This window comes from Anser brachyrhynchus, assembly GCF_964034855.1.
Source record: "Anser brachyrhynchus genome assembly, chromosome: 2".
Lineage (NCBI taxonomy): Eukaryota > Metazoa > Chordata > Aves > Anseriformes > Anatidae > Anser > Anser brachyrhynchus.
In genome coordinates, this window is record NC_137695.1 from 96,014,435 (window position 1) to 96,038,609 (window position 24,175).

The 24,175-nt window shown below is 40.4% G+C and overlaps 1 protein-coding gene across 6 annotated transcripts in view; it reads left to right on the top strand.

Moving 5' to 3' along the window:
- The window catches only part of GABBR2 (gamma-aminobutyric acid type B receptor subunit 2), a 477,830-nt gene that overhangs the window by 12,635 nt on the left and 441,020 nt on the right, over positions 1 to 24,175 (top strand). For 2 of the 6 annotated variants that reach the window (XM_080580420.1, XM_080580422.1), the window contains exons 2-3: positions 21,130 to 21,358; positions 22,270 to 22,324. The exons of 2 other annotated variants lie outside the window; for them this stretch is intronic. In XM_080580420.1, coding sequence (XP_080436546.1) covers positions 21,208 to 21,358; positions 22,270 to 22,324 — 206 coding nt within the window. In that variant the 5' untranslated portion in view covers positions 21,130 to 21,207. Of the gene's footprint in view, positions 1 to 770; positions 13,335 to 21,129; positions 21,359 to 22,269; positions 22,325 to 24,175 lie in introns of those variants that run through there. 2 more of the 6 variants (XM_080580421.1, XM_080580423.1) reach the window with 2 other exon arrangements.

The following is a 24,175-nucleotide window of genomic DNA, read 5'->3' on the forward strand; positions in this document are numbered from 1 at the left end:
GTGTATCTGTTTCCTTCTCCCGCCGTGAGTTTAGGTAATCCTGCAGCAAAGATTTTCTCTGGCAGCATTGCTCTCTTCGCTTTCCTGCGTACACAGCACATGCTCCATTCCATGGCCTACATTATTACCTGGAAAGCTGCAAATAGAGTGATGAAAGTACTTAGCTAGCTAAGACGGTATGTGAAATGCCTGTCCAAAGCTAGGCGAATGTGCATGGGAGAGACAGACCTGAATTCTGTGCACGCTCAAAACTTTCACTGATCTTAATGAAAAAAAGGTGTTTTTGAGAAAAGCAGAACCAGGCACGGGATATATCGCTTTGAGCTAACACAGCTCTTGCACTGGAGACATATGAAGTATCATCAATACACAGCACTCTGTATTCTCTGTTCGGTCTGTATGAAGCTGATTGAAAATTTGATATGTGCAAGATGAAACAAGCGGAAGCAATCTTCCTGCCCAGCTGCGTACAGAATGCTGAAAATAGGAGTTCAGTGCACAACCATGCTGATCAGTCCCTCGAATACCCATTTTCAAAGGAATCATACTGGTTTGTTTATTGATTTGTCACCTATGGATGAGTATTTCTGCTACAGAAATGTTTAAAATGACACGTGTTTAAAATTAGACTTGGCAGAGCAATTTGCCTAGAGATTATTCTTGTGAAGTATTGATTCACAGCACTGCTGTGAGCAGGATTACTGTCCAAATTGGAAAAGCCAGCCGTAGAGAGGTCTTTATCCTTTAATAACAATTAGCTCCTTTCTTAGAGGGCCACAGCTGACTGAAGCAGAGGAAAGCTGCAGAATGTCAGGCGACCAGAGAGTCTGAGGCCCGCCGGCTCCTCAGGGATGCGGACTGCAGGGGAAGGAGGGAAAAAAGAAGAAGAAAACCAGAAAGATGGTTCTCTGGAACTGGAAAGTAGATGTTCTGGTGCTGTTGGTGTTACTGGTGGCCAGGTGCTCTGAAGGACTGAATCGCACTCGCCTCTCCCTTCTTGGGCTCTCACCCACCAGCTGCCTGATTGACCGCAGAAACCTGACGGCAGGCATCCTGCCTGCTGTCCGCCTGGCCCTGCAGCACTTACACAGGCATTCCTGGATGCTGAGGAACTACGAGCTCCAGGTTACCTTCCATGATACGCAGGTAAAAGGGTGCAGGTGTGTAGCTGACTCCCATCCTGGCCAATCCTCCTCTGCTGAAACACAGTATGCTATGGCCTGGAAAAGTCTGGGCAGATAGATGGATGCCTGGCCGTGACGGGGAGTTTACAACCCTAGGAACTGCTAGGAGCAGGAGTGAAGAACGTACAGATGGGGTGGGATGGCAAACATGTGGCTCTCCAGGGATTAGAGGTACCAGGAAAGCATTCCCCAAACCCATGGCTTGCTGAGTTATTCTGCTCGTCTGCACTGCCTGCGGTGCCTTGTTCCTCCTGCCCTCCCTAATGACGGCTCTGTAGGTCACCTTCTTCTCTTCCCACTGCTGTGGTAGCAGGGGAGAGAGCTGCCCTGGTCACAGCCCTGCTTTCTGCTTTGGCAAAACACTAAGGACGTGGAAGATATAGGGTTTCCGTGGAGCTAGGTATAAATGGTGTTGAGGTGATATCTGTTGCGATACTCTCACATCTGAGAAAAGATGTGCCTTTTTTTCTTTTTTACCTTTTCTTCTAGGACCTTTTCTTCTAGGACCTTTTCTTCGATCTTCTGTGCAGAAATTAAACATGGAAAATAAATTCTTAAGGTGTGCCTATTCAGCTGGCCAAAACACCTCTGACAAAATTAAGAGGAAGGACTCCCATAGCAGTGTGATATGGGACTGCCAGCCTGTTCTTAAGGAGAGCACTGACCTGAGCTTCCCTCTCCACATCCAAGGTGTGCTTTGGAGCAGATGTCCTCAGACACACACACACATGATCTATACATGTATATATGTATACGTTCTCCATATACAGTAGCAAATTGCTTGATATTTTGAAGTTACTAAACAGTGCATCAAAAATATTTGCTTATCTATAATCCTTTAAACATGAACTATGCTGTTACGATTAAGTTATTAAAATTAGACATTATTACACCAATAACAATTGCACCGCACTATATAATGGGAAGAAGGCACTATATGTCTTTTTGTGAGACTCTAGAAAATTATCCAAGGGAGAAATTCTAATGTAATTTTAATTGTGCATTTCGTTCATAAGCACTTTGTGTAATTTTTGAAGTGCTTCAACATACAACAAATATGATCCCATATGCTATAAAGTCACTTGAAGATAGCTTCCATGTTTAATAATGTAACACAAATGCATCAACTATATATACTCATTATGATTTTTTTCTGTTTTGTAAATTACATTTAATACAACTCACTGTTTTATTTGTTTATAAGACCTTACGGGAAATGTAATTATAGATATGCAGTCCTGAAAAATACGTACATCTTAGTTTCCCATGTAAAACTACAAAGATGAACAGTAACAATTCAGCTTAAGTAACTGGAAAGTGTGGATATGAGTGTAGGTGGGCAGCAATTAAAACCTACTGGTATTTGCTTATATACAGTGCTTTTAATTCTGTTTCACTGGGACTGGGGAGATGTAGGGGGATGTTTGTTTGTTTATTTTATTTCCTTGGTTTCTAATTCTAGGAGTAACTCCAAAATATTTTTCACCACATAAGCCTTCAATAGATTTGTATTGCAAAGCTTCAGCTATGTTGCACTGGCCTCTACAATTCAAATTGAACTATCCAAGAAACTTGTAATTATATTTTTGAATCAGCCCATGGAAAAAAAGACATGTCATGATGGCTTGTGAGAGTTTAACAAAATGTGGGGCATGAAGATTTCTGATTTTTCTTCTTGGTTCTGAGAGTGTGGAGTTTTAAGTACTGATTACAGACAAGCTGCAGAGGTCCTTGGATTTAATCGTCTCTCAGGAGCAGTATGGCTGTGAGAGAGCTGATTCTGTTTATTAATGTTGTGAACCCAGATCTGCCATAAGTGACCCTATACAACCATCCGATTAACTTTCTTTTTAGTATAAAAAAGAGGTGCTTGGCTCTTTGGATGTGAGATCTTTCAGGACTGTGACAGATAATTGACTTTTTGGCATAGTTAACTAGGAAGAGAAAAAAAATGCATATAGAAATATTTGTGTTTTGTTGAAAAGTAAAAATAAAAAAAAAATCACATCATCTAACACATAACATTGCATAGGGCTTGAAGAGCATTGTAGCTTCTTTCATGAGTACAGGGGAGTGGAGCTCCTCTCTGTCCTGTGGCTTTGAATCCACACTTTCTGTTTCCCACGAGAGAGCACTGCCCTACTGCACAGTAGGGTGTTTTGGGGAGAGTTCTCGGTCTTTTGTTTTGCTGCTGTTTTATTTCAGCTAATTAGGCCTTCGCTCTGGCATGTGAATGGTAACTATGAGGTGAAAGAAGGACTCTTGCAAGAACTATCTGAATTCTTTATATCAAGTGAAGCTATTTTAACAGGGGTCTTTCAGAAAACTTTCTTCAGCAGAGCTCTTATAGCTTGGTGGCTTAGGCACTAAGCTGAGAACTGAATGCTTTCTTTGACCGATTTCTTTTGGCTCCTATAATTTAACATGCACTTCCAATTACAGCATTGAAATTCGTTGAAAGTGAAAAAGCCTTGGACACTCATGATGAAGCACTCCATGTGTAAATAATAATAATAATAAAAATGCTTAAGCACTCACTGGGATGTGTTTCCCACCTGTAACTGAAGCGAGGCTGAACTTGGGTTCTGCAGAGAGCTCAGATCCTCGTGCTGTTGGACAGGAGGTGTGGGAAGGCAGAAAAGCTGCATCTGCAGATTTGTGAATCCAACCACGGAGCAGCTTTTTAGTATTGTAAGGGAAACTGTTCCCTTGAGATTTTTAACTGTAGGGGTGGGCGGCCAGGTGTAATTGAGCTGTCTGTGTATCACTTTATTTCTGTCTTTCACTGTGTGACTGACATCTGGAGGTTCTCCATCTTCAGGGTGACCGGGTTGGCAGATTCTTACAGGCTTAGGCAAATCTAAAAATAGTTTTAATGGTGGAAAAAGAACAATGTTTCAGACCTTCAAAGTTATTCTTCTGTTCTTACCCAGATTTCTGAGAGCTAGTAGCCAGTAGAAGGACTGTGATGTCAGTGCTTTGACCAGCACTGAAGTTGACGGGAAGCATTCACATTCTGTGACAGGGACATGGCTTAAGCATATAACCAGACTTAACTCTACCACTGTTTTTTTTTTGTTTTTTTTTTTTTTTTTTCTTTCCTGAGGAGTGCTGATTTGCACTCTGATTGCTTTTTGGCACTTGACTAAGTCTATCCAATGCGTATCTTCTCTGACAAAGATGATACATATTCTGGTCTGACTTAAAGGTTGGTTGTCTTTCCTATGGTTATAAACTGGTTCCTTTGTAATGGAATGACACAATAACATGATAGCTGTGTGTCAGCTTCTTTAAGGCATAGCTTTTATGCTTATTAAAAAAAAAAAAAAAGAAGAGATACAACAACAATAGAACAGTCACAGAAAGTGACATTGATAAGCAAATTATTTCTACACTGAAAATAGCAATACGTGCTTGTTTTCTTATCCTACCTAAATAAGAAAACAACTTCTACTTCAGACTTAAGATGCAGCAAACAAAACCATTGCACTTAGCCTGTTGGATTGTAGGTAGGAGTCCTGGAGGTATTAAAGAGAGGTGTGGATGTGGCACTTAGGGACATGGGTTAGTGATGGGACTGAGTAGGTCAGGTTGATGGTGGGACTTGATCTTGATCAGGTCTTTTCCAACCTACATGATTCTATGATTGTACATGTACAGGTATTTCTGTTTGAAAACAACTAAAAATAGATTTTTCACAATGGCTTTAACCCACAATTATCACTTGGTAGTTAGAGTATTGTTTCCTAAACAATAATAAATAGCTATTGTTTTTCTTATGTGCAGCTCATAGCATACGATCTGTAACTCCATCTTGTACACATGCATGTCCTCTGCAATTCTCTATGAAACTATCTTCCAGGGCAAACATAGTAAAAAAAGTGTCTTATTATTCAAAAAGTCCATGTTTGGTGATACATTCAGGTAGGTGGGTTATTATTGGCTTGCTCAGTGACAAAATTGTTTGACAAGAAATTTTGAAAACTTTTGTAAATTGGTGTTCTGTGAAACTTACTAAAAGATGGCATGTTTAGTAAGTCAATTCTTGACATTTAACATTCATATGAGCAAGGTACTGTGTTTTACCTCTTAGAAAGTACAGTTTCTCAATATCTTATCACAGGCATGAAAATTGTGAACCATAAAGTACTTGTCAAATGCTAATTTTAGCTTTCCTAAACTGCTGTATCACTATCTCTATTATTAAAATTGTCTAACTGAAAACAAGAAGAAAGGGTGTTCTGTTATCTATTTTTTCCCCCAAAAAAGGACTTAATTATGATTCTTGGCAGTAGCTCTTTGTTTTCTAAATCATATATTTAAGACAAAGTGTAAGTATACAAGTCTGACTAAATTCCTTGTAAGCTACTCTTGTGAACTGCCATGGAAGGTATCCAGTTTCAGTTTCATGCTAATATTTTATTTTTCAGTGCAGCCAAGGTTCAGAGATGTACAAAGGATACACAACAGTTGCCTTACACTAACCCTTTCTAAATGCTATTCTAACTAGTTCTCATACAGAAAAAGGAGACGTAGCTTTTGCTATGTTTTTACCCTAAACTACTCAGTCTGCTATTCTCATCTCCGCGATTCCTTAGTGTCACCTTTTGTTTATTTCAGGCATTTGAAGTGGATCTTTATAACGCACCTGAATATATCAGTGGTGTATATGCAGGCATCTGGTGTGAGAAAAATGATTTGGGCTTTGCATTTGTTGTATTCCCCTTCCTACTTCCTAGCCATAAGGAATTTGAGTGGAGGAGCTAGCTGGCGGATTCAATGAGGGCTGACAGCCCTGAAGAGAGGTTTGGCATTATGAATCTGGCGGTGTTTCTGGGTGTGAGAGAGCAGAAAGGCTCTGCTAGGGCTGTGGTTCATCTGATCTGGCTTTAGAGGTTTGTGCTGTGGGTATCTCCCTTCAGCTAGTGAGGCGGAGTTCCCTATGTCGTCAAGGAGTTGGCACTTCTATGTGGAAAAATTCATCTGACCTATTTTAGGTGGCTATTTTAAGATAAAAAGAATTGTGTCCTAGAGAAAGCTTATCTCTCTCTGCAAAGTATAAAGGGAGGCTCAGATGGCTAGTATAGATGTAGATGTCTTCTGTGTAGAGATTTGTGTTGCATCAGCTAAAGCCTACCCTACAAGTCTGTGGGAATTTTAATGTAAAAAGCTGTAGTAACAATGTGTTTCCATCACCTCCAGGTTTCAGTGGGATTTCAGCAGACAGTCCTGAGAACTCAGTTCCCACCACCCCCACTTCATCTTTATCGGTTTCAAAAATTCCTTCTTTGGTCTCTCATGTCTAGCCAGAAAACCTGGAAACCAGGCCAGCGAGGCCATAGTGTGCTGGGAACCCAGGAGTGGAGCATGGGGAGCTCCTCCATGGGCACTCAGGCCACCCCTCACCTAAGCTGCTCTCTGGCCTTGTGTTTAACTCTTGTATAAAGAGAAAATTGTTCATGCAGAGCGCAATTTCATTCAAAATCACATGAATTGTGAGTTCATATTGCTGTTAACAAGCCTTAGTTTAAAAAGCCAAAAGGAAGGATAGCTCAGACAGTTTTGACATAATTTTTGAAATTAGATGTGCTTATATTTTGCTTTCAAGATGAATTTCAGTTGAGATGTTAGGGAGTTTTAAAGTGTATTAAACATTAAAGTCAAAGCTAAAAGTCAAAATAAAAACATCTAGCCATGTGGAGATTAAAATTTCTGTCAGCACAAAGTGTACTTTCCTTTTCCAGAATTCTCTTTCATGGAAAAATTAAATGTTTGAGATTTTCTGTTCGTACTAACATGAACCACCCCCCTCAAAATTTTTCACAAAATCACTTGCTCCTGTTCTGCACCTCTCCACTCATGTCTCCTTATAGATGACTTGCTGGTGCAGTATTCTACACAGATGTATATTTTATAATCTTTCTTGTAAAGTTTCACAAAATGCCTCTTTTCAGATTCTAACATGAAAATGGAGATCTGGCAGAAAAAAGAGATTCTGGAAAGATTACTGCATATACTACACTTCCATTCAGGGAAACTTTAGCAGATCTTGTTATGCTGGTGTGTTCTGTCTGAATGAATCCAAGTCTCTGGTGAATACTATTGCTCTTGGAGCAATTTACATGATTTTGATTTGTGACTTGTGCAGAATTGTCAGCCTCTACAAGAAATATGACCAGTGATGTCTTCATTCTGCTGTCATTTGCAGGCATAGCCTGCAATTTTCTTAGCTTTCACTGTAAAGCAGTGAGAAAACCATGCAGGGACCTGTTTTACTTTTGAAGGCAAGTCACCTTAAAATAAAAATTCATTAAGTTCTGGATCTATTGCAGTTAGGCTAAAGTATGGCAGCCTCACAAACTCCTCTGAGAATGGTGGACTACTAGTTGACTAATAAGGTATCCGAAGAAATAAATTAGGATTTCTTTCAAAATAGGTTGAGGTGGTCAAACTGCTTGATTGAAAGTGAAAAAATAGTTTTGCATAATTAAATGCAATAATTAAATTGCATAATAAATAATAATTATTTATCTTTCTTTGGCATAGACAATCTTCTAAAATAAGAGTGTCTTGCACTTTCAGATGCTGTCTATTTCTGATACCAGCTGATACCATCTCATTAGAAGCATTTGCTTGTTTAACACAGAGCAGCAGTAAATATTTTAAATATATAGAAGGGCTTTGGAATAAAAAAGGAATGAAGCACTGTTCTCTGAGGTTGTTCATACCCAGTTCTGATTATTTTCCAAAACTTATATGTGCATCATAGCAAATTCCTGAGTCCTGCTGCACCCATTCCACAGCTCTTATCCTTGATTCCCGCTTCAGGGATCTTCTTCCTTGTTGTTAGCATATACATTATCTTGGTTCACACCATTACTGCTCCAGAGCTCCTTTCTGCTGCCCGTGACCTCTGACTCTGAGCACCCTGTGTTTTCTCATCTGCCCACAGTCAGCAGGAGAGGCAGGGGTCCAACAGAGAGGAGTCATCAGCAGGATGTCTGTTGATGTCGTGAAGAAGAAGTAGGTGTTTCACAGGATTTTCTTCTTAAGAAAAGTATCAGGAAAAAGTACCTCCCTAACAGCTTATGAGCAATTTCCCAGCACAGGACTCCTTTAGGAGTGCATGACTTGCTACCATCTAAAAGACAAGGGATGCAAAGACTCAAACGTTGTTCATAGAGTGCTGTATGTGAAGAAGTGAGGTTTGAAGATATAGTGAGGGATGTTAATTCTGGAGGCATTTAGCAACAGGAGGAATAGCAGAGAAATGTATTCCTATTCACATTTTAATCTGGAATGGGCTTGTTGCTGAGCGGATCCAGTATTTCTGCTATATTTCATAGATTGGAGGCTAGAATGGCAAAATTTCTGAATTTTTCTCCCTCAGAACCGTAGTATCTCTTTTTGAAAGATATGCAATTTTTATTCAGAATCTTCCAAGGGTGAAGAATTTACTGCATCTCTTGCAAAGTTGCACCAGTGGGTCCTTTCACATGTTATTTCTTGTTAAACTTTGCTTCTGCCGTTTTTCAGTTGTTGTAATATATAATGCCATATCTGTTAGATTTGAGATCATACTGTCATCTCTGCACAGCTGATTGTGGATCATGTTCATCTCACCCCTTTCTATTGGCTGTGATAAACAGATGAAGCATGTTTGTTTTCCTGCTGCAAGGCAGAATCTCCAGGAGTTACATCATTCACTGAATGAGCTTTCTGGAGAGAGAGCAGAAGAGTGTCACCATTCTCTGTTCGCCTGCTTGACTCCTACTTCACCCTCACACAGTAGAAGCATGGTTCCCATAGCAATTGCCTCTCTTATTCCTACTGATGTGCTGAGGTCCAAAGAACAGTGGGGATACAAATCTGATATAGGACGAGAGCTCTATTTATTTCTAAATTGTATGTGAAGGTAAAAGTATCTCTAGAAACTTTCACATGTCCTTGAGTTATCAGCATATAGAGAGTACTTACTCTTCCTTTTTGGAATAATGATGAGAGTCAGGCGGTGTTCATGAAGTATAAGGAATTTAAACTGTAATTGTTTCACTTTGGACTTCTTGATAGACAGAACCACAGTATGACCTTTTCTGCTCGAGAGAAATTAGAAACCCATCTCCCTGATGATAAAAAAAATCATTAGCATGAGAAACTGAAGATATTTTAAGATTTTAAAATGTTTCACGTATCAGTGAAAGATTGCTAATCTTTATTTACTGAATACTGCATATATAAATTTGCAGTTCTTTCAGTGGAAATTATATGATAGATGTGTTGTATACTTTGGCTTTAAACTTATCTGCATATGTAAATGTGTGTTCCTCTGTAGTAAGTACTATAGGAAAATGTGTGGGACTGTGGTTGGTTTTGGGTCCAAAAGGCTAGTTTCTTGCTTTGGGTTTCATTTCTCCTGTGAGACCTCTTATGTTTCATATACTTTTACTTGAATTTCTGGAAGGTAATCACTTCCAATAAAATTTTCTAGTTTGAGATGTTGGTCTTTCTAATGCTCCCATTACTTTCTTTTTAAACAATTACTTTCTAATACATTTAGCTTGTAGGGCTTTCTGCCTTGATAGTATCCAAAATTATTTCATTCTTTTATCTAAATACTGCTAGCTTAGACTTCTAAGGTTCCTAAAAAAAAAAAAAAAAAAAAAAAGAAAAGGCCCTTCTTAAGACCAGATCCACAGCCAAGATCCATATGTATGTGTAGCACCCAACAAAGCTGAATTGAACTATGTGACGATAGGTACTAAGGTGACATATTGTCTGATTCATCACACTTCTTTTTAGAAATGTATGTCTAAGCTAGTTGGCTTTTACAGTCAAGGTGGATATACATTTATATGCCTTCAGGATGAGATGAATCCTGTCCTAGAAGATGCTGTTTTCTTCCACTGTCTGTAGAACTAACAGAATATTTACCTTAAATGTCTAAGTTTGGTCAAATTGATGTATCTGGTCATATAGATGGGGATTTGTTGTTTGTGTTGTTCAGATACATGAAGATAATTAGCTTGTTGGCCAGTTGCTTTGCAAAACTGTGTATTCATAATTTTCTTTCTTGTTCATATTCATGAACTAATCTTCTCTAACCCAGGGAATACCTTCATGTCTACGTGTGGTACCTGGGTACCACCTATGTTTTTACATAACAAACCAGTTATTTTATGTCTGAGAATTAAACCCATTAATGGAAGTATATCTCTGCACTCGAAGGACTGTTACCTCCCAGCATCTGCTTATGTTAGCTGACACTTTTTTCTTTGCCTTCTCTGTGTACTTCATGTCTAATTTTCTGCTTCTAGTCCTTCTTTTAGCACTGCATTCAGATTTGTTTTTGTTATTGAATATCTTCATTTTGCAGGATGCTTTGATAATTAATGATTTTGCAGCATCCAAAATTTAATCTCTTTTGTTATTTTCTAAACATATTTCTAAATTAAGTTCCTTGCTGTTATTGTTGTTATTGCTGTTATTTTCTTGTCTTCGTTAGTATTCTCACTAGCACCCAGTTTAATAACATCTGCAAATTTCCAGCAAATTAACCAGTTGTTTATTCCTTCCATGTAAAAATTAAAATGTTAAGCAGGACCATTCTGACACTGATCCTTTGACAGTCTAATTATAATCACCTTTGCAAAACTTAGCAATTAGTTGTTTATCATCCCTGTGGTACTTCAGCTACAGTTCAGACCATCCTGTCACACATATGTAATCATATGTAATTAATTGGTGAGATAGTATAAAATGATATGCTAAATTTCAAATATTCTAAGTGAGTTCAAGTTTAGTTTTTAATTAAAATTTATTTTCACTGGGCAGATGCATCAGGAAAAGAAATACATTAAAATAAAAGTGCAATGCATAACAAATGAAATGGAAAATAGTGGATACAGTATTATAAACAGATATTAGATAAATCTGTGATACATATCTATACACGAGCTGTGCTCTACTCCATCATAAATATGAATACAGGAGTAATAGAAGGTGTTCAGAGATGAATGACAAGACTGCTTCAGTTGGAAGAGAAACATACACAACTGGGAATGTTTAATTTCAAACAGTATTTGCCTGTCTTGTAAATACTTAAGCACTGTTTCCAGCCACTTGATCAAATCCTCATGCTGCCTGATTTGCAAGAGGAGGTCAATCCCAAGTATCCCGCATTCCAGGAGATTTACTCAACTGCATTTCCCTAAAATAAAACAAAACAAAATAAATCAACACAACAACAAGAAGAAACCCAACCCCCCAAAACTTTTTTTTCACTGTTGCATTTTAATAGGGTTAATTAAATATTCAGTGGCCCAGACATCACAAGTAGGACCCTATGGTTGTGATTTCTGCCTGCACTAGACTATCCACATGGTCTCTTAGTATTGCCTATCTTATTTGTCTATCAGTTGATTCACTTTTTGTATTGTCTACCGCATAATGCACAGCACTTCCTTTCATTAATTTGAGCTGATATATAAAATTGCTGCTTCCATTGTTTTCCCCAATCGACCTTTCCTTCTTTTGACTTGGGATTGCCCCAAAAGGGCTTTTTTTCAGGCATACGGAAATGTGGGAGAACTCTAGGTCCTCTAAGTGAAGTTAACTGTCTTGGAGACTTTCCATAGCACTCAACAAAAAAAAAGGAACAAGCAGAAGAGCTCTCTGAAGTGAGTGCTGGAAAGAGCGAAGAAGGTGGTGTGATGAATTATCAGTCAGGAAGCCACTCTAATGCTCCTATTTAAAAATAGAAGTCTCTTGTGTGGTTGCAGGGTAGAACTTGAAAAGGTAATAGGATGCATTCAGAAATCAAAAGGCAAATAAAATAGGCAATAAAAATTTATCATGATTAGATTCAGTTTCATGATATTTTGGAGCCTGACTCATGATTTTTGAATATCTGGGATGGACGATACTAGAAAAATATGAAAGAGCTTTGTAATGTGTAGCAGAAAATGAGGAGCATAGTACCTGCCAGCCCTTTTGCAGTGGCACTTCCTGCCTTTTTTCCCTGTGCAAAGTAGACATTTTCTTTACAGTATTATTTTTCTCTGTACTATTCTCTGTATTATTCCATTTGAATTTGAAGAAATATACCTTGCTAACAAATTCAGACTTATCTTAATGAATATATTTCATCTATCTGAACCTTTCTTTTGGGTTTCTTCTTTGTAATGATAAGAGATTGAGAATATATTTCTTATGAGCCTTTTGCATTTGCCTATGGTAACAGCGTGCAATTCACATATAGGTCCAATAGTAATAAAGCAGAAATATGAGTTGAAATAGCATGTGTGATACAGTAAATAATTCATAAATAAAGAAAATGAACTTGATTAGATAAGAGTCTTCAAAATTTCTGAAAACAGAAATGTAGTGTAATGATATTTTACATTTAAGCTTTGCTATATTGAATGGATTTTATGGATCAGTAAATAAGTAAAGACAGATCCTTAAATAGACAAACAAATTCTAAATACTCTTTTTCAGTTCTAAAAGCTGTCATTTAAAACTTATCCCTCTAACCGAATATATACCTCCTAAAGACTGAGAAGACAGACTGTGCATTTGCCACTGGTGTCCTTTAGAGGTCCAGCAACAGTGGAGATAATTTTGTTTAATGCCTATATTATTGACCTGGAGGATGGGTTGGAGTGCACCCTTAGCAAGTTTATAGCTGACACCAGGCTGTAGGAGTGGTTGATGACTGGGTGTAGGGATCTGTGCAAAGAGAACTCAACAAGATTATGTTAAGAGGAACCAATTTGGGGCTATTGAGTAAGAGACATTGACAAAGTGGTGTGAGTCCTGCAGAGGGTTACCAAGATGGTTAAAACATTTGGAGGACACAATATGCAAAATTTAGTTAAAAATTTATTTTGAAATACTGTTTGTAAGGGAAGGTGAAATAATGATATCTGGTGAATCACTAGTAGGAAGGGAAAGTGGAACTACTGTGTTGAGCTATCATCTCTCTTCATCTCATGGAGTACTTATATTGCTCTTATAGGTGCTGGAGGGAAAACAAAGCAGAGCACAAGCAGTCCTGAAGGTTTCTGAAGGGCATTGATGATAAATTCCTAACAGAAGTGATCAAGGAGCTCATGAAGTGATGAAGTATGGGCTACAGAAATGGACAGTAAGGTAGACTGAAAGCTGTCTAAACCCAGGCATCAATACTGGGGCCAGTATCACTTAATCCCTTCATTAATGATCTGGATTATAGGGCAGAGTGTGCCCTTAGCAAGGCTGCAGATGATACAAAAGTGGGGAAGTGGCTGATATACCAGATGGGTGTGCTAGTTTTCAGAGAAGCATTGTCATACTGGGCAGACAGGAACCTTATGAAGTTCAGCAAAAGAAAATGCAAAGTCCTGCCCCCGAGGAGCAGTAACACCAGGCAGCTGTACACACTTCCTCTGAGCAGCTAGAAAGTAGCTTTTTCAGAAAAGGCCCTTGGGGGTCCTGGTGGACAAAAAGCTGACTATGAGCCAGCAATATGTCACTGTGGTAAAAAAGGTTAACAGCCTTCTGGGCTGCATTATGAAGAGCATTGCCAGCAGGTCAAGGGAAATGATCCTTCACCTTTACGTAGCATTGGTGAGGCTACTTCTGGAGTGTCAGTTCTGGGCACCCTCGTACAAGACAGACATGGACCTATGGAGCGAGTCCAGCCAGGTGTCACAAAGATGCTCAACGGTCTGGAACATCTCTCATATGAGGAGAGGCTGAGGGAGCTGGTTTGGCCTGGAGAAAAGAAGGGTCAAGGGAAAGTCTTAGTAACACGAAGTGGTGCATCTTAAAAAAATATCCTAAACAAACAGCAAAGCAAGAGAGAAAAGTGCATAGTGAAACAAATGCAAGGAGGGACATTACACTCTCATAATCCATATATATCTTAAATTCTGTGGTAATAATAGAAATGTAAATGGATTGATACTAATTAATGTTTGAGCAAACCTGCATTTTGTTATTAGTGCTTTGCAAAAGCATAGTGAAGTAAATGAGTAAATTGTTCACTACTCCTGCACTCTGCATTTCAACAGTCATTTGGCAGATAAACAAATTCTCTTAATAATGAACAGGCGAATGAAAACATCTCCCCAATAAAGCAAACAGCCTGAGAAAAGAGTTCTGTGTTTCAGGATGCTGTTAATTCTTCATCCTGGAAGAGAAGTACATTTTTTTGTAACTCTGATAAGTCACTGAACATTTTAAGATAATGGGAACCACTCTGCAGTTGAGTTCATCTGTTGTATTGAAAGTGACTCAAATGTCAATCTATATGTAAGATTAACAGCAGTAGAATCATAGTCACTCATCATGAGGCTGAAAGTGTTTTTAGGGATTTTTGGGTAGAATTTTTAAAATACTTCAGGAAAAACATGTAGAAAAATCTTTATTATTTGAAAACAAGATATTTTGTATACAGAAAAAAAAACAAAGAGCTTTTCTGGTTCTTATGAAAGTGTTCCCTGTTTGGTAGCCATGATTATTTCAAATCTGAAAGAAAAGCATTTCAATATAAAGGGAGAGCATTATTACAAATTTACTGTTGTTGGCAGCAATAGCAGTAGCAGCAGCAGCAGTAGTAGTAGTTGTAGCAGCAGCGACATATTCTCACACAACACGTGGTCTTGGAGAGAAGCAGCTGTCAAATTCCCCGTCATCCTGAATCATCAGATGATTTCTGATCAGTTCCTCTGTATCAGGGAGCCCACAACACTGTCACTCGGCTGTTAGCAAGCAATGCCTTGGGTGAATACTCTCACGGGTTTTCGCAGAGGCCACCAGTTCTACAGTTTTATGATACTCTGACATGGTGCTGACAGTGTAGCTATCTGGTATAATCCGAGGTGTGACCTGATGCTTCTTGTGTGGGGCACTGCAAGGTGAGAATTTACTAAGGGGTGCATGCAAGCCTGGTAGGAGACTGTGTGGACAGTGCTCTGAGAATGAAACAGGGGTGTATCAATGAGACACAAGACAAACATAGAAATTATTTTAAAGAGATTCTTCCAGTGTGGCCAGAGCCTGAAATACTATCCTGTCCAGTGAATGCTGTGTTGGGTTGACATGAAGGTTCTGGTAGCAGGGGGACTGTAAGGGTTGGCCTCTGTGAGCAGAGCCCAGCAGCTGTCCAGTTCAGGTCAGAGCCAGCTCCAGTTGGCTCCGAAAGGGACCCACTGCTGGCCAGAGCTGAACCAATAAATGATGTTGTTTGTACCTCTGGGAGAGCAGATTTAAGGAAGGGAAAAAAACCTGCTGCACCACAGCAGCTGGGAGAAAGAAGTGAGAACCAGCCCTGCAGACCCCCAGTTCAGTGCAGCAGGAGGGCAGGAGGTGCTCCAGGCACACAGCAGCAGTTCCCCTGCGGCCTGTGGAGAGGCCCCTGGTGGATCAGGCTGTCCCCCTGCAGCCCACGGGTCCCACACGGAGCAGATCTCCACGCTGCAGCCCGTGGAGGAGCCCCCGGTGGAGCAGGTGGATGTGGCCTGGAGGAGGCTGCGGCCCATGGAGAGCCCCCGCAGGAGCAGGCCCCGGGCCGGAGCTGCAGCCCGTGGAGAGGAGCCCACGCAGGAGCAGGGGCAGAGAGTGACTGTGAAGGAGCGGCAGAGACGAAGCATCAGGGTCTGACTGCAGCCCCCATTTCCCATTCCCCTGTGCTCTTTGGGGAGAGAACGTAGAAGACGGTGGATGAGGGGAAGGTGTTTTTAGTTTGCTTTTAATTCTCACTGTTCTAGTCGGCTAGCGATAGGCAATAAATTACATTAATCTCCCTATGCTAAGTCTCCTTTGCCCGTGACGATAATTGGTGAGCAATGTCCATGTCCTTATCTCAACCCTTGAGCTCTTTCCATCGTATTTTCTTTCCCTTTCCCTTTGTGGAGGGAGTGAGAGAGCGGTTGTGGTGGAGTTTGGTTGCCCAGCAGGGTAAAACCACCAGAAATGCCTTTCTAAAACAAAGAATTGGTGGGAACAGCACCTCCTTGGTTTGTTTATTGAAAACTCTGTAAGTAATAGGTCTGATTAAACAGAATGAATATTTCTAATGCAGTATAAATTGATGACCCTAAAATTGGGGACCATTTCAGTCAGATGACTTCCTGTGGCAGTCTGTAGCTTTAAGCTGTTTTTGCGGTAGGACTTCCATAGCTACTGAAGGGAACTGAGTAGTTTTAGATAATACATTTGAAAGCCTTCTAAGAGTCAGAAGCCAGTAAACTCAGGGCCGTAACCTGTGTACATTTTTACTGGACATGATCTGTAGATTTCTGTTTTTATTTATTTATTTATTTATTTATTCCTGATGTTAGCTGGTGGGGGAGATTAAAATTTAATGGGATCTTTAACGCCTAAGTTTAGCGCCTTCTTCTCCTCTGTCTTCAATGCTGATGATGGGCTTCGGGACCCAGGGTGCCCTGAGCAGGAGGACCATGATGGTGGGAAAGACAAACTCCCAATCCGTGTGAGGAATTTGCTGCTCCACCAGGATACACACAAGTCCATGGGTCCGGATGGGATTCATCCAGGGTGCTTAAAGAGCTGGCTGACGTCATCGCGGGACCTCTCTCAATTATTTTTCAATGATCTTGGGAATCTGGAGAGGTCCCATTGGACTGGAAGCTGGCAAATGTTGTGCCAGTTTTCAAGAAGGGTAAGAAAGAAGACCGTAGCAATTACAGGCCTGTCAGTCTCATGTCAGTGCCTGGTAAAATTATGGAGAGGATGATCCTTGAAGTTACTGAAGCGCACCTGGGGGACAATGCAGTCATTGGTCCCAGCCAACATGGGTTCGTGAGGGGTAGGTCCTGCCTAACAAATTTGATTTCCTTTTATGATAAGATCACCCATCTAGTCGATCAAGGGAAACCAGCTGATGTGATCTTTTTGGACTTCAGCAAAGCTTTTGACACGGTTTCCCATAGGATCCTACTGGACAAAATGTCCGGCATACAGCTAAACAAAAACATCATAGAATGGGTGAGCAATTGGCTGACGGGCAGGGCTCAAAGGGTTGTGGTAAATGGGGCCACATCTGGCTGGCGGATGGTCACTAGTGGGGTCCCTCAAGGCTTCATTTTAGGGCCAGTCCTCTTCAATGTTTTTATAAATGATTTGGATGTAGGACTTGAAGGTGTTTTGAGCAAATTTGCTGACGACACCAAACTTGGAGGAGTTGTGGACTCGGATGAGGGTGGAAAGGCCTTTGCAGAGAGATCTGGACAGATTGGAGGGCTGGGCAATCACCAACCACGTGAAGTTTAACAAAAGCAAGTGCCGGGTCTTGCACCTGGGACGGGGCAACCCTGGCTATACGTACAGACCAGGCAACAAGACGCTGGAGAGCAGCCCTGCAGAGAGGGATCTGGGGGTTGTGGTTGACAGCAAGTTGAATATGAGCCAGCAGTGTGCCCTGGCAGCCAGAAGGGCCAACCGTATCCTGGGGTACATCAAACACGGCATTGCTAGTCGGTCGAGGGAAGTGATTGTCCTGCTCTACTCTGCGCTGGTGTGGCCTCACCTCGAGTACTGTGTGCAGTTCTGGGCACCACAGTACAAAAAAGACATTAAACTGTTGAAGAGTGTCCAGAGGAGGGCGACGAAGATGGTGAAGGGCCTAGAGGGGAAGACATATGAGGAGCAGCTGAGGTCACTTGTTCTGTTCAGCCTGGAGAAGAGGAGGCTGAGGGGGGACCTCATCGCAGTCTACAACTTCCTCGCGAGAGGGAGTGGAGAGGCAGGTGACCTATTCTCCTTTATCACCAGTGACAGGACCCGCGGGAACGGTGTCAAGCTGAGGCAGGGGAAGTTTAGGCTGGACGTCAGGAAGAGGTTCTTCACTGAGAGGGTGGTTGCACACTGGAACAGGCTCCCCAGTGAAGTAGTCACTGCACCAAGCCTGTCTGAATTTAAGAAGAGATTGGACTGCGCAGTTAGTCACATGGTCTAAACTTTTGGGCAGACCTGTGCAGTGCCAGGAGTTGGACTTGATGATCCTTATGGGTTCCTTCCAACTCGGGATATTCTATGATTCTATGATTTATGAACTGAAGAAACAGTCTGGAAAAAAAATCAGATACAATTGAATATTGACATGCGCAAGTTCCAGCCTTAGCAATAGACAAAGAAGATATTAAATATTTCCCTTACTTGTCTTTAGATCTTTGAGGCATGTTACTGAATTTGGAAGTTTTCCTCAGTTTTAAATAAAGAGTTAAAGATATGTTTGTCCATTACCAACAAGGGGACATATCTTTTGACAAAAAAACATGATTAGTGATGGTTTGGTACTATATTTCTATACCAAGAGAATTGCTAAATCTTCATTGATATATATTTTTATTTATTGTACTATGTGTGAATATAGTCAAGATCTCTTAACTTAAGTACATCAAAATCTTATGAGAAGTCATGACAAGAACAAGGACATATAACAAAATTCGCTTATGATCTAAAGTATGCTTGAGAAATAGTCATTTGAAGTAGGATCTACTATTTTTTTTTTCCTTTGCTTATCTCTTTTGCTACTCATTTCTGCAGCTTTTTCTCAGTTCTTCTATGTTGGGCATCTCCTTCACTGAAAATCTGCATTTCTTCCTGTCTTACCACGCATGAATTCACATATTAACATCTGACAAATTCTACCAGATGTCATTGCAGTTGTTTCTTAGGTTTGGTGCTGGAGATGTTGTCTCCACCTCAGAGACTGAGGAGGTTTGTGATGACTGTGGTGGTCTGTCCTACTGCTTCTGTGCTCTCCGTAAGTGATGCATACTGAGTGGAGCTGCCGATGGAAGGGAAATGCCAGGGTTATAAATGCACTTGTGGCATCATATAGAACAAACAACCACCATAACCTCTCCTTTTCATTGTAGAACAGCTTGGAAGAAGATTATAAACTATGGAACGGATATTTCAACTTGTGGAACGTAAATTACTGAATATGCTGGTTTTTATTGTGCCAGTGGTAGTATAACATGGAAACGTCTCAATCAGTTTGTGCCTTTCTCAATCACCAACAAAGGATCTGTATTAGGGGGATTGTCTCTTACCTTTTAAAAAGGAGATCACCTTTTCTGCAGCCCTCTAATTTCCCTTTGCCCACCATTCCTTTCACCTCTTGCAGCTATCCCCTGTGTCCTCCTTCTATTCATGACTTGATGTTCTTACTTTTCACTGTATCTTTTAAATTGTTCTGTCATCTAGTTCTTGCTTTCCTTCTTTACAATTTTTCCTTCACACATACGCTGCCATTTCTACTTGCTTTCATAATTAGCCAAATGATTATCTATAAGGTTTAATATACTGTGCATAAAAATAGTATCAGGAAATTAGCTTGCTGCTTAAACAGCCCCATTGCCCTGCAACAGCCCACTGAATCCGTTATGCCAGATATTACTGGAAGCATTGATTGCTGCACTATTCCTAAATGAAATACAAATTTATGTGCTTTATCTTCGCACGACAATGGCAGTCTTAAATTATACTTTTGAGCATACTTTATTTTACTGTAGTTTATTCTGGGCAAATGGCTTTCACACATAAATCATGCGGTTGTTCCTCCAGCCAGCCTAGCTGGGAGGCATAAACTGGTTATTGTAAGGTGAAGTTGTAAATATTAGAAGACATGGTGTCACTGAAATTAGAGGTGGAAAAAAACTGTTTTGTTGCACTGTTAGTGATCTTCTAGTTGAGGATAATCTAACAATACATTTCCGTGCTCAGCACTCAGGAATATGTTTATTATCCTTACTGTTAATCATCTGATAGAAGTTGCATGTACTATTCCACGTGGAACAGACTGCAAAATGTTACCTTTTTGCTGCTGATAGAGGATCCTGGATTAACATTTGGCATAAAAATGCCAAAGGAAGTGGCTGATCTTTCAGTCAAAGGACACAGATAATTTTTGGCAGCAGGAGGTTGATTCTGGATGATGTACCAGAGACTTAAAAATTACCAGTCAGACAAATAAACAAATAAATAAAACAGATGTCATTAAGAAATCATCTTCAGGCTCTTGACTTAGATTTCATAAAAAATAAGGTAGAGAAAAAAAGAAAATTTATTGCTAAGGTTTACTTATGACTTGGTGCAAAGAGGAAATTTGAGAAGGAGCATTTGTGTGTGATACCAGCAGAAGGTAGAGTTAACACACGGAGTTAATCCTAGGAGTTACTGCACACATTTTACACAGTACCAGTTCTTCAGGGATTCAAGCAAACAAATGTGGCATCACTGCTTTTGTGGTAAGTTGAAGTAGCTTAATTGTTTAGAAAACTGTGTGATCTTTGAAGGGTACTGTAATAAAACATGTAGTCTGGCCTCTGTGCTGATCTGATAAAAGGAAAAATGAAAACAGCAGAGAACGGATACATTGATGTATGCAGCATGTTGTCAGAAAATACATAAAAAATATATGCAATCCTAGACTTTTAACCTCCATTTCAGTCATCTTGGCAGATTTGGAAGGTAGACAATATAATCGCTGATTATAATTTTTTCAATCTCCCTGGTTTGTGTATATTTAATAGCTCACTATTATCAAAAGGTTATCAAATCTAGTGCACTTTTTTTTTCTTGCCTTTGGAGTCATACATTGGGGATGGAAGAAGGGGTAAAGCAAGTGCATTGGTCTTTTCTGCAATCTGAAAGCATGTTGCCTATTGTCCCTTTGTACCCTGCCAGTCGAAAACATTCCCTCACAAGACAGAATCTGATCTCCATGGTTTATTGAGCAGAAAGATCCATCAAGCTGTTTTTCTTTATTTATTGGGAAGGACGTTAAGTATTTCTGATTTAAGTCTGTACTCTAAATCTATATGCTGATTCTGATATGCTTAGAATAGGTGTTTTCCATGCAATACATTAGCACAAAGCAGGCAACATAGCTTGTCAATCACACTGATATGCATGTTAATCACTACTTTCCTAGATTCCTTGTCATCCACAAGAAATGCCTTGATGGCATTGGGACCAGCGGCATCAACACCAGTACAACATCCACCTCAACATGCTGTCAAAAACCCTTCTCATCTTCCTGCAGCTCTTGCTCCAAACACTCCTTCCCCTTCCCCCCACACAACAAGATCCTGATGTGAGATCCCAGGACAAGACCAGGCATCTGCGCATCAGGTCAAGAGGAGATATAGGAGAGGCATCAGGTATGAACCATCCTCCTGCAATAAATCCCCCCCTTTTTATAACTTAACTGACGTTTTAACGTGCCACGTTCATCATAAACGGATTAGCTGCCGTGACTGAACAGACTCAGAGTTTATCTGAACTCTGCCAGAGAGCTGGCTGGCTCCACCAGGAAGGCGACTTCAGGCTGTGCCCCTCGTGCTTCACTGCTCCCAGCGGAGGCCAAATGCAGCAGCTACGGTACCGAGGGGTGCTCCCGTCCCACCGGCACCAAGGTGAACAGAGACTGCACTGCTACCAGAGGCTGATGTGTCATGGTGGGGCACAAGGTGCGGCTGCCAACTGCTCTACCTCACTTTAAATGCCCTTGCAATCATCCACTCCACAGGCTTCTTTCACTTCTGTGGACTGCTACGCTTCCTCGCCTTCTTTCTTCAGAAAAAGCTTTCAAATCCATCTTTAGGCTGGTGAAAGAGCATTGTTTCTGTCCTCTGATAAAGATAATAATCTAGGAGGCATCACTTGAATATTTTTCCTTATTTAATCAGATACAGTAATGCAACAGCATTGACTCAGTGAAGCATAATTTAGTAATAACTTACATTCTGTAGTGGTTTTGATCCAGCTGTCTGAAAACACTTTAAAACATTAATACATTAAATTTAACATTGTCTCTCTTGTGAAGTAGGTAGGCATTATAGCCTTAATTTTACAGATGAGAAAACACAGGCACGGAGAATTTAAATGCTTTGCCCAAGGTCAAATGAGAGATTCCTGCTAGAACTGAGAAACTGGGAAGAGAAATTGCCAGTGTGATGTCAGCACCATCAAAGCTGCAGCACTCCACCCAGGCGTTAGCATTTTAGGGAACAAAATCTATGCATCAGTGAAATCTACATACGTTAATGAATATATTTGTTTATCTTCATAGATGTAACAAGACACCAGGATAAAAGACTTCATAATAAACAACACATTTTTAAATTGTGAGTGTGTCCAAGTGAGGGGTAAAGGAAAGATGACATTTGGACCAGCAAATTAGTCACAACTTTCTTTTCCAGTGTTGTATCCTAGCCATCTATACCTTTGGTTTGGTTTGGTTTGGTTTGGTTTCTTCATATAGTTGTTTCTGAGAAATAAACACACTAAATAAATAAACAAGTAACCCTTGCAGTGGCTGACACAGGTTAATAATAGTCTGGACTGCTGTCTCTGGAGATGAACACAGTTCTTGGGCATTAAAAAGGGGGTGGGGGAGAGGCAAACAACAGGGAAGCAAAAGGTTGAGGCAAAAGCTTGATTACAGATGGTCGTCATGACTTTGGTGGTTTCCCATAAGAAAGAAGAAGATCTGGAGTGCTGTTAGGGGCTGCTGTGCAAGAACAGGGATCTCTGAGACACTCCTGGGTAGGTCTGAAAATGTTAGCCAGAATAGGGGATGTGTAAAATCAGTTTTTCTTCAGAATTTTCCAGGATATGTGTCTGATTAAGTATAACAGTCATGAGCATTATGATTTTGAGAGAGTCTACAGAAGGGTTCCAATGTTGTATTTAGAAGTAGAGCAGATGGGTCTGTGTAGAGATATTATTTATTCCTAGGTTTCTGAAGCAGGTTGAGAACAACAGTGTCAGATGGTGTCAGACTTGGCCGCCTGAATGGCCAAGTCACAGCACAGTCAGATTGTCACAACAGAAGACAGAACACGGACAGAAAAATGAGCATGCCAGTCTCAGGATAATAGGGAATAAATCATCCTGGTCTTTATGTTGCCTGTTTCTAATCTCACAGTACTGCCCAGCTGTGCCTCTTGCAGTGTGTTGGGATGGTACCTTTCTGACTGTGTCCGCTTGGCAGATTCAACAAAGGGTTTTAAACCACCTTGCTTTGTAAGCCTAAGCACTGCACCTCAGAAGAGTAGGCAACGTCTCCATGCAAAGCAGGCCTTAAATAAGGTTTATTTAACAGTAATGAGGACCGAAAACAAAAGTCTTAGATTTATGTGTGAAAAAGTAACAGTGAAAAATGGCTTATATGGTCTACAGAGCTGAAGTCAGTTTTCCATTTCTGTAGTGCTATATTCTCCCATTTCATAAGATAGAGCGTGCACGAGTCATCCAACTTCTGTTTTCCCTGGGGCCAAACAAGTAATGTTCTCCTAAGCAGATTTTTTTGTGGCTCTGGAAAATCATTTTCTTCTCTTCAGCTGTTCCATCTTGTTACATGGCTGCATATATCCTAGAAGCACTTGCAAATCTCTGATTTTTCCTCCCCTCCTTTTCCTGTAATCAGTTGCTGTCAGCCACTTCCATAAGTGTATATTGGCGTGTTGTCAATTTGCCCAGCTTAATCTATGTAAATACATATAAATGCTTTTATCTCTACTCTCTTTCTCTTCCCACTTAATTTATTCTGAGATTCTCTGCATCTACCCTGATTTATATGGCATGCAGCTCTGTTCCCAAGTTCTGAATAGATATATGCATGTATCCTGTACATCTTTGCTGCTACCTGATATCTACACACTCTATACGTCTTTCATGCAGTGCCTCTTGGGCTCATTCATCCCTTTAAGGAGGTGTTAGATCTTTTTCTGAACCATGGGTAAAACCCTTTGTGATATGGAAAAGTCCTACTAGATTGGTTTTTCCTTGTTTTCTGTGGAGAACAGGAAAAAAACATATTCAGATAGAAATATGATCTGACTGCATATTTGAAAATCACGATTCTTGCTTCCCAGCTGCAAGTAGCGAACTCCCAGCTCCTCAAGCCAAAAGGCAAAGGCTCTGTTTCCATCCAGAGAAGTCCAAGCTGTGAGCTAGCAGGGGTGGGGGAAGTA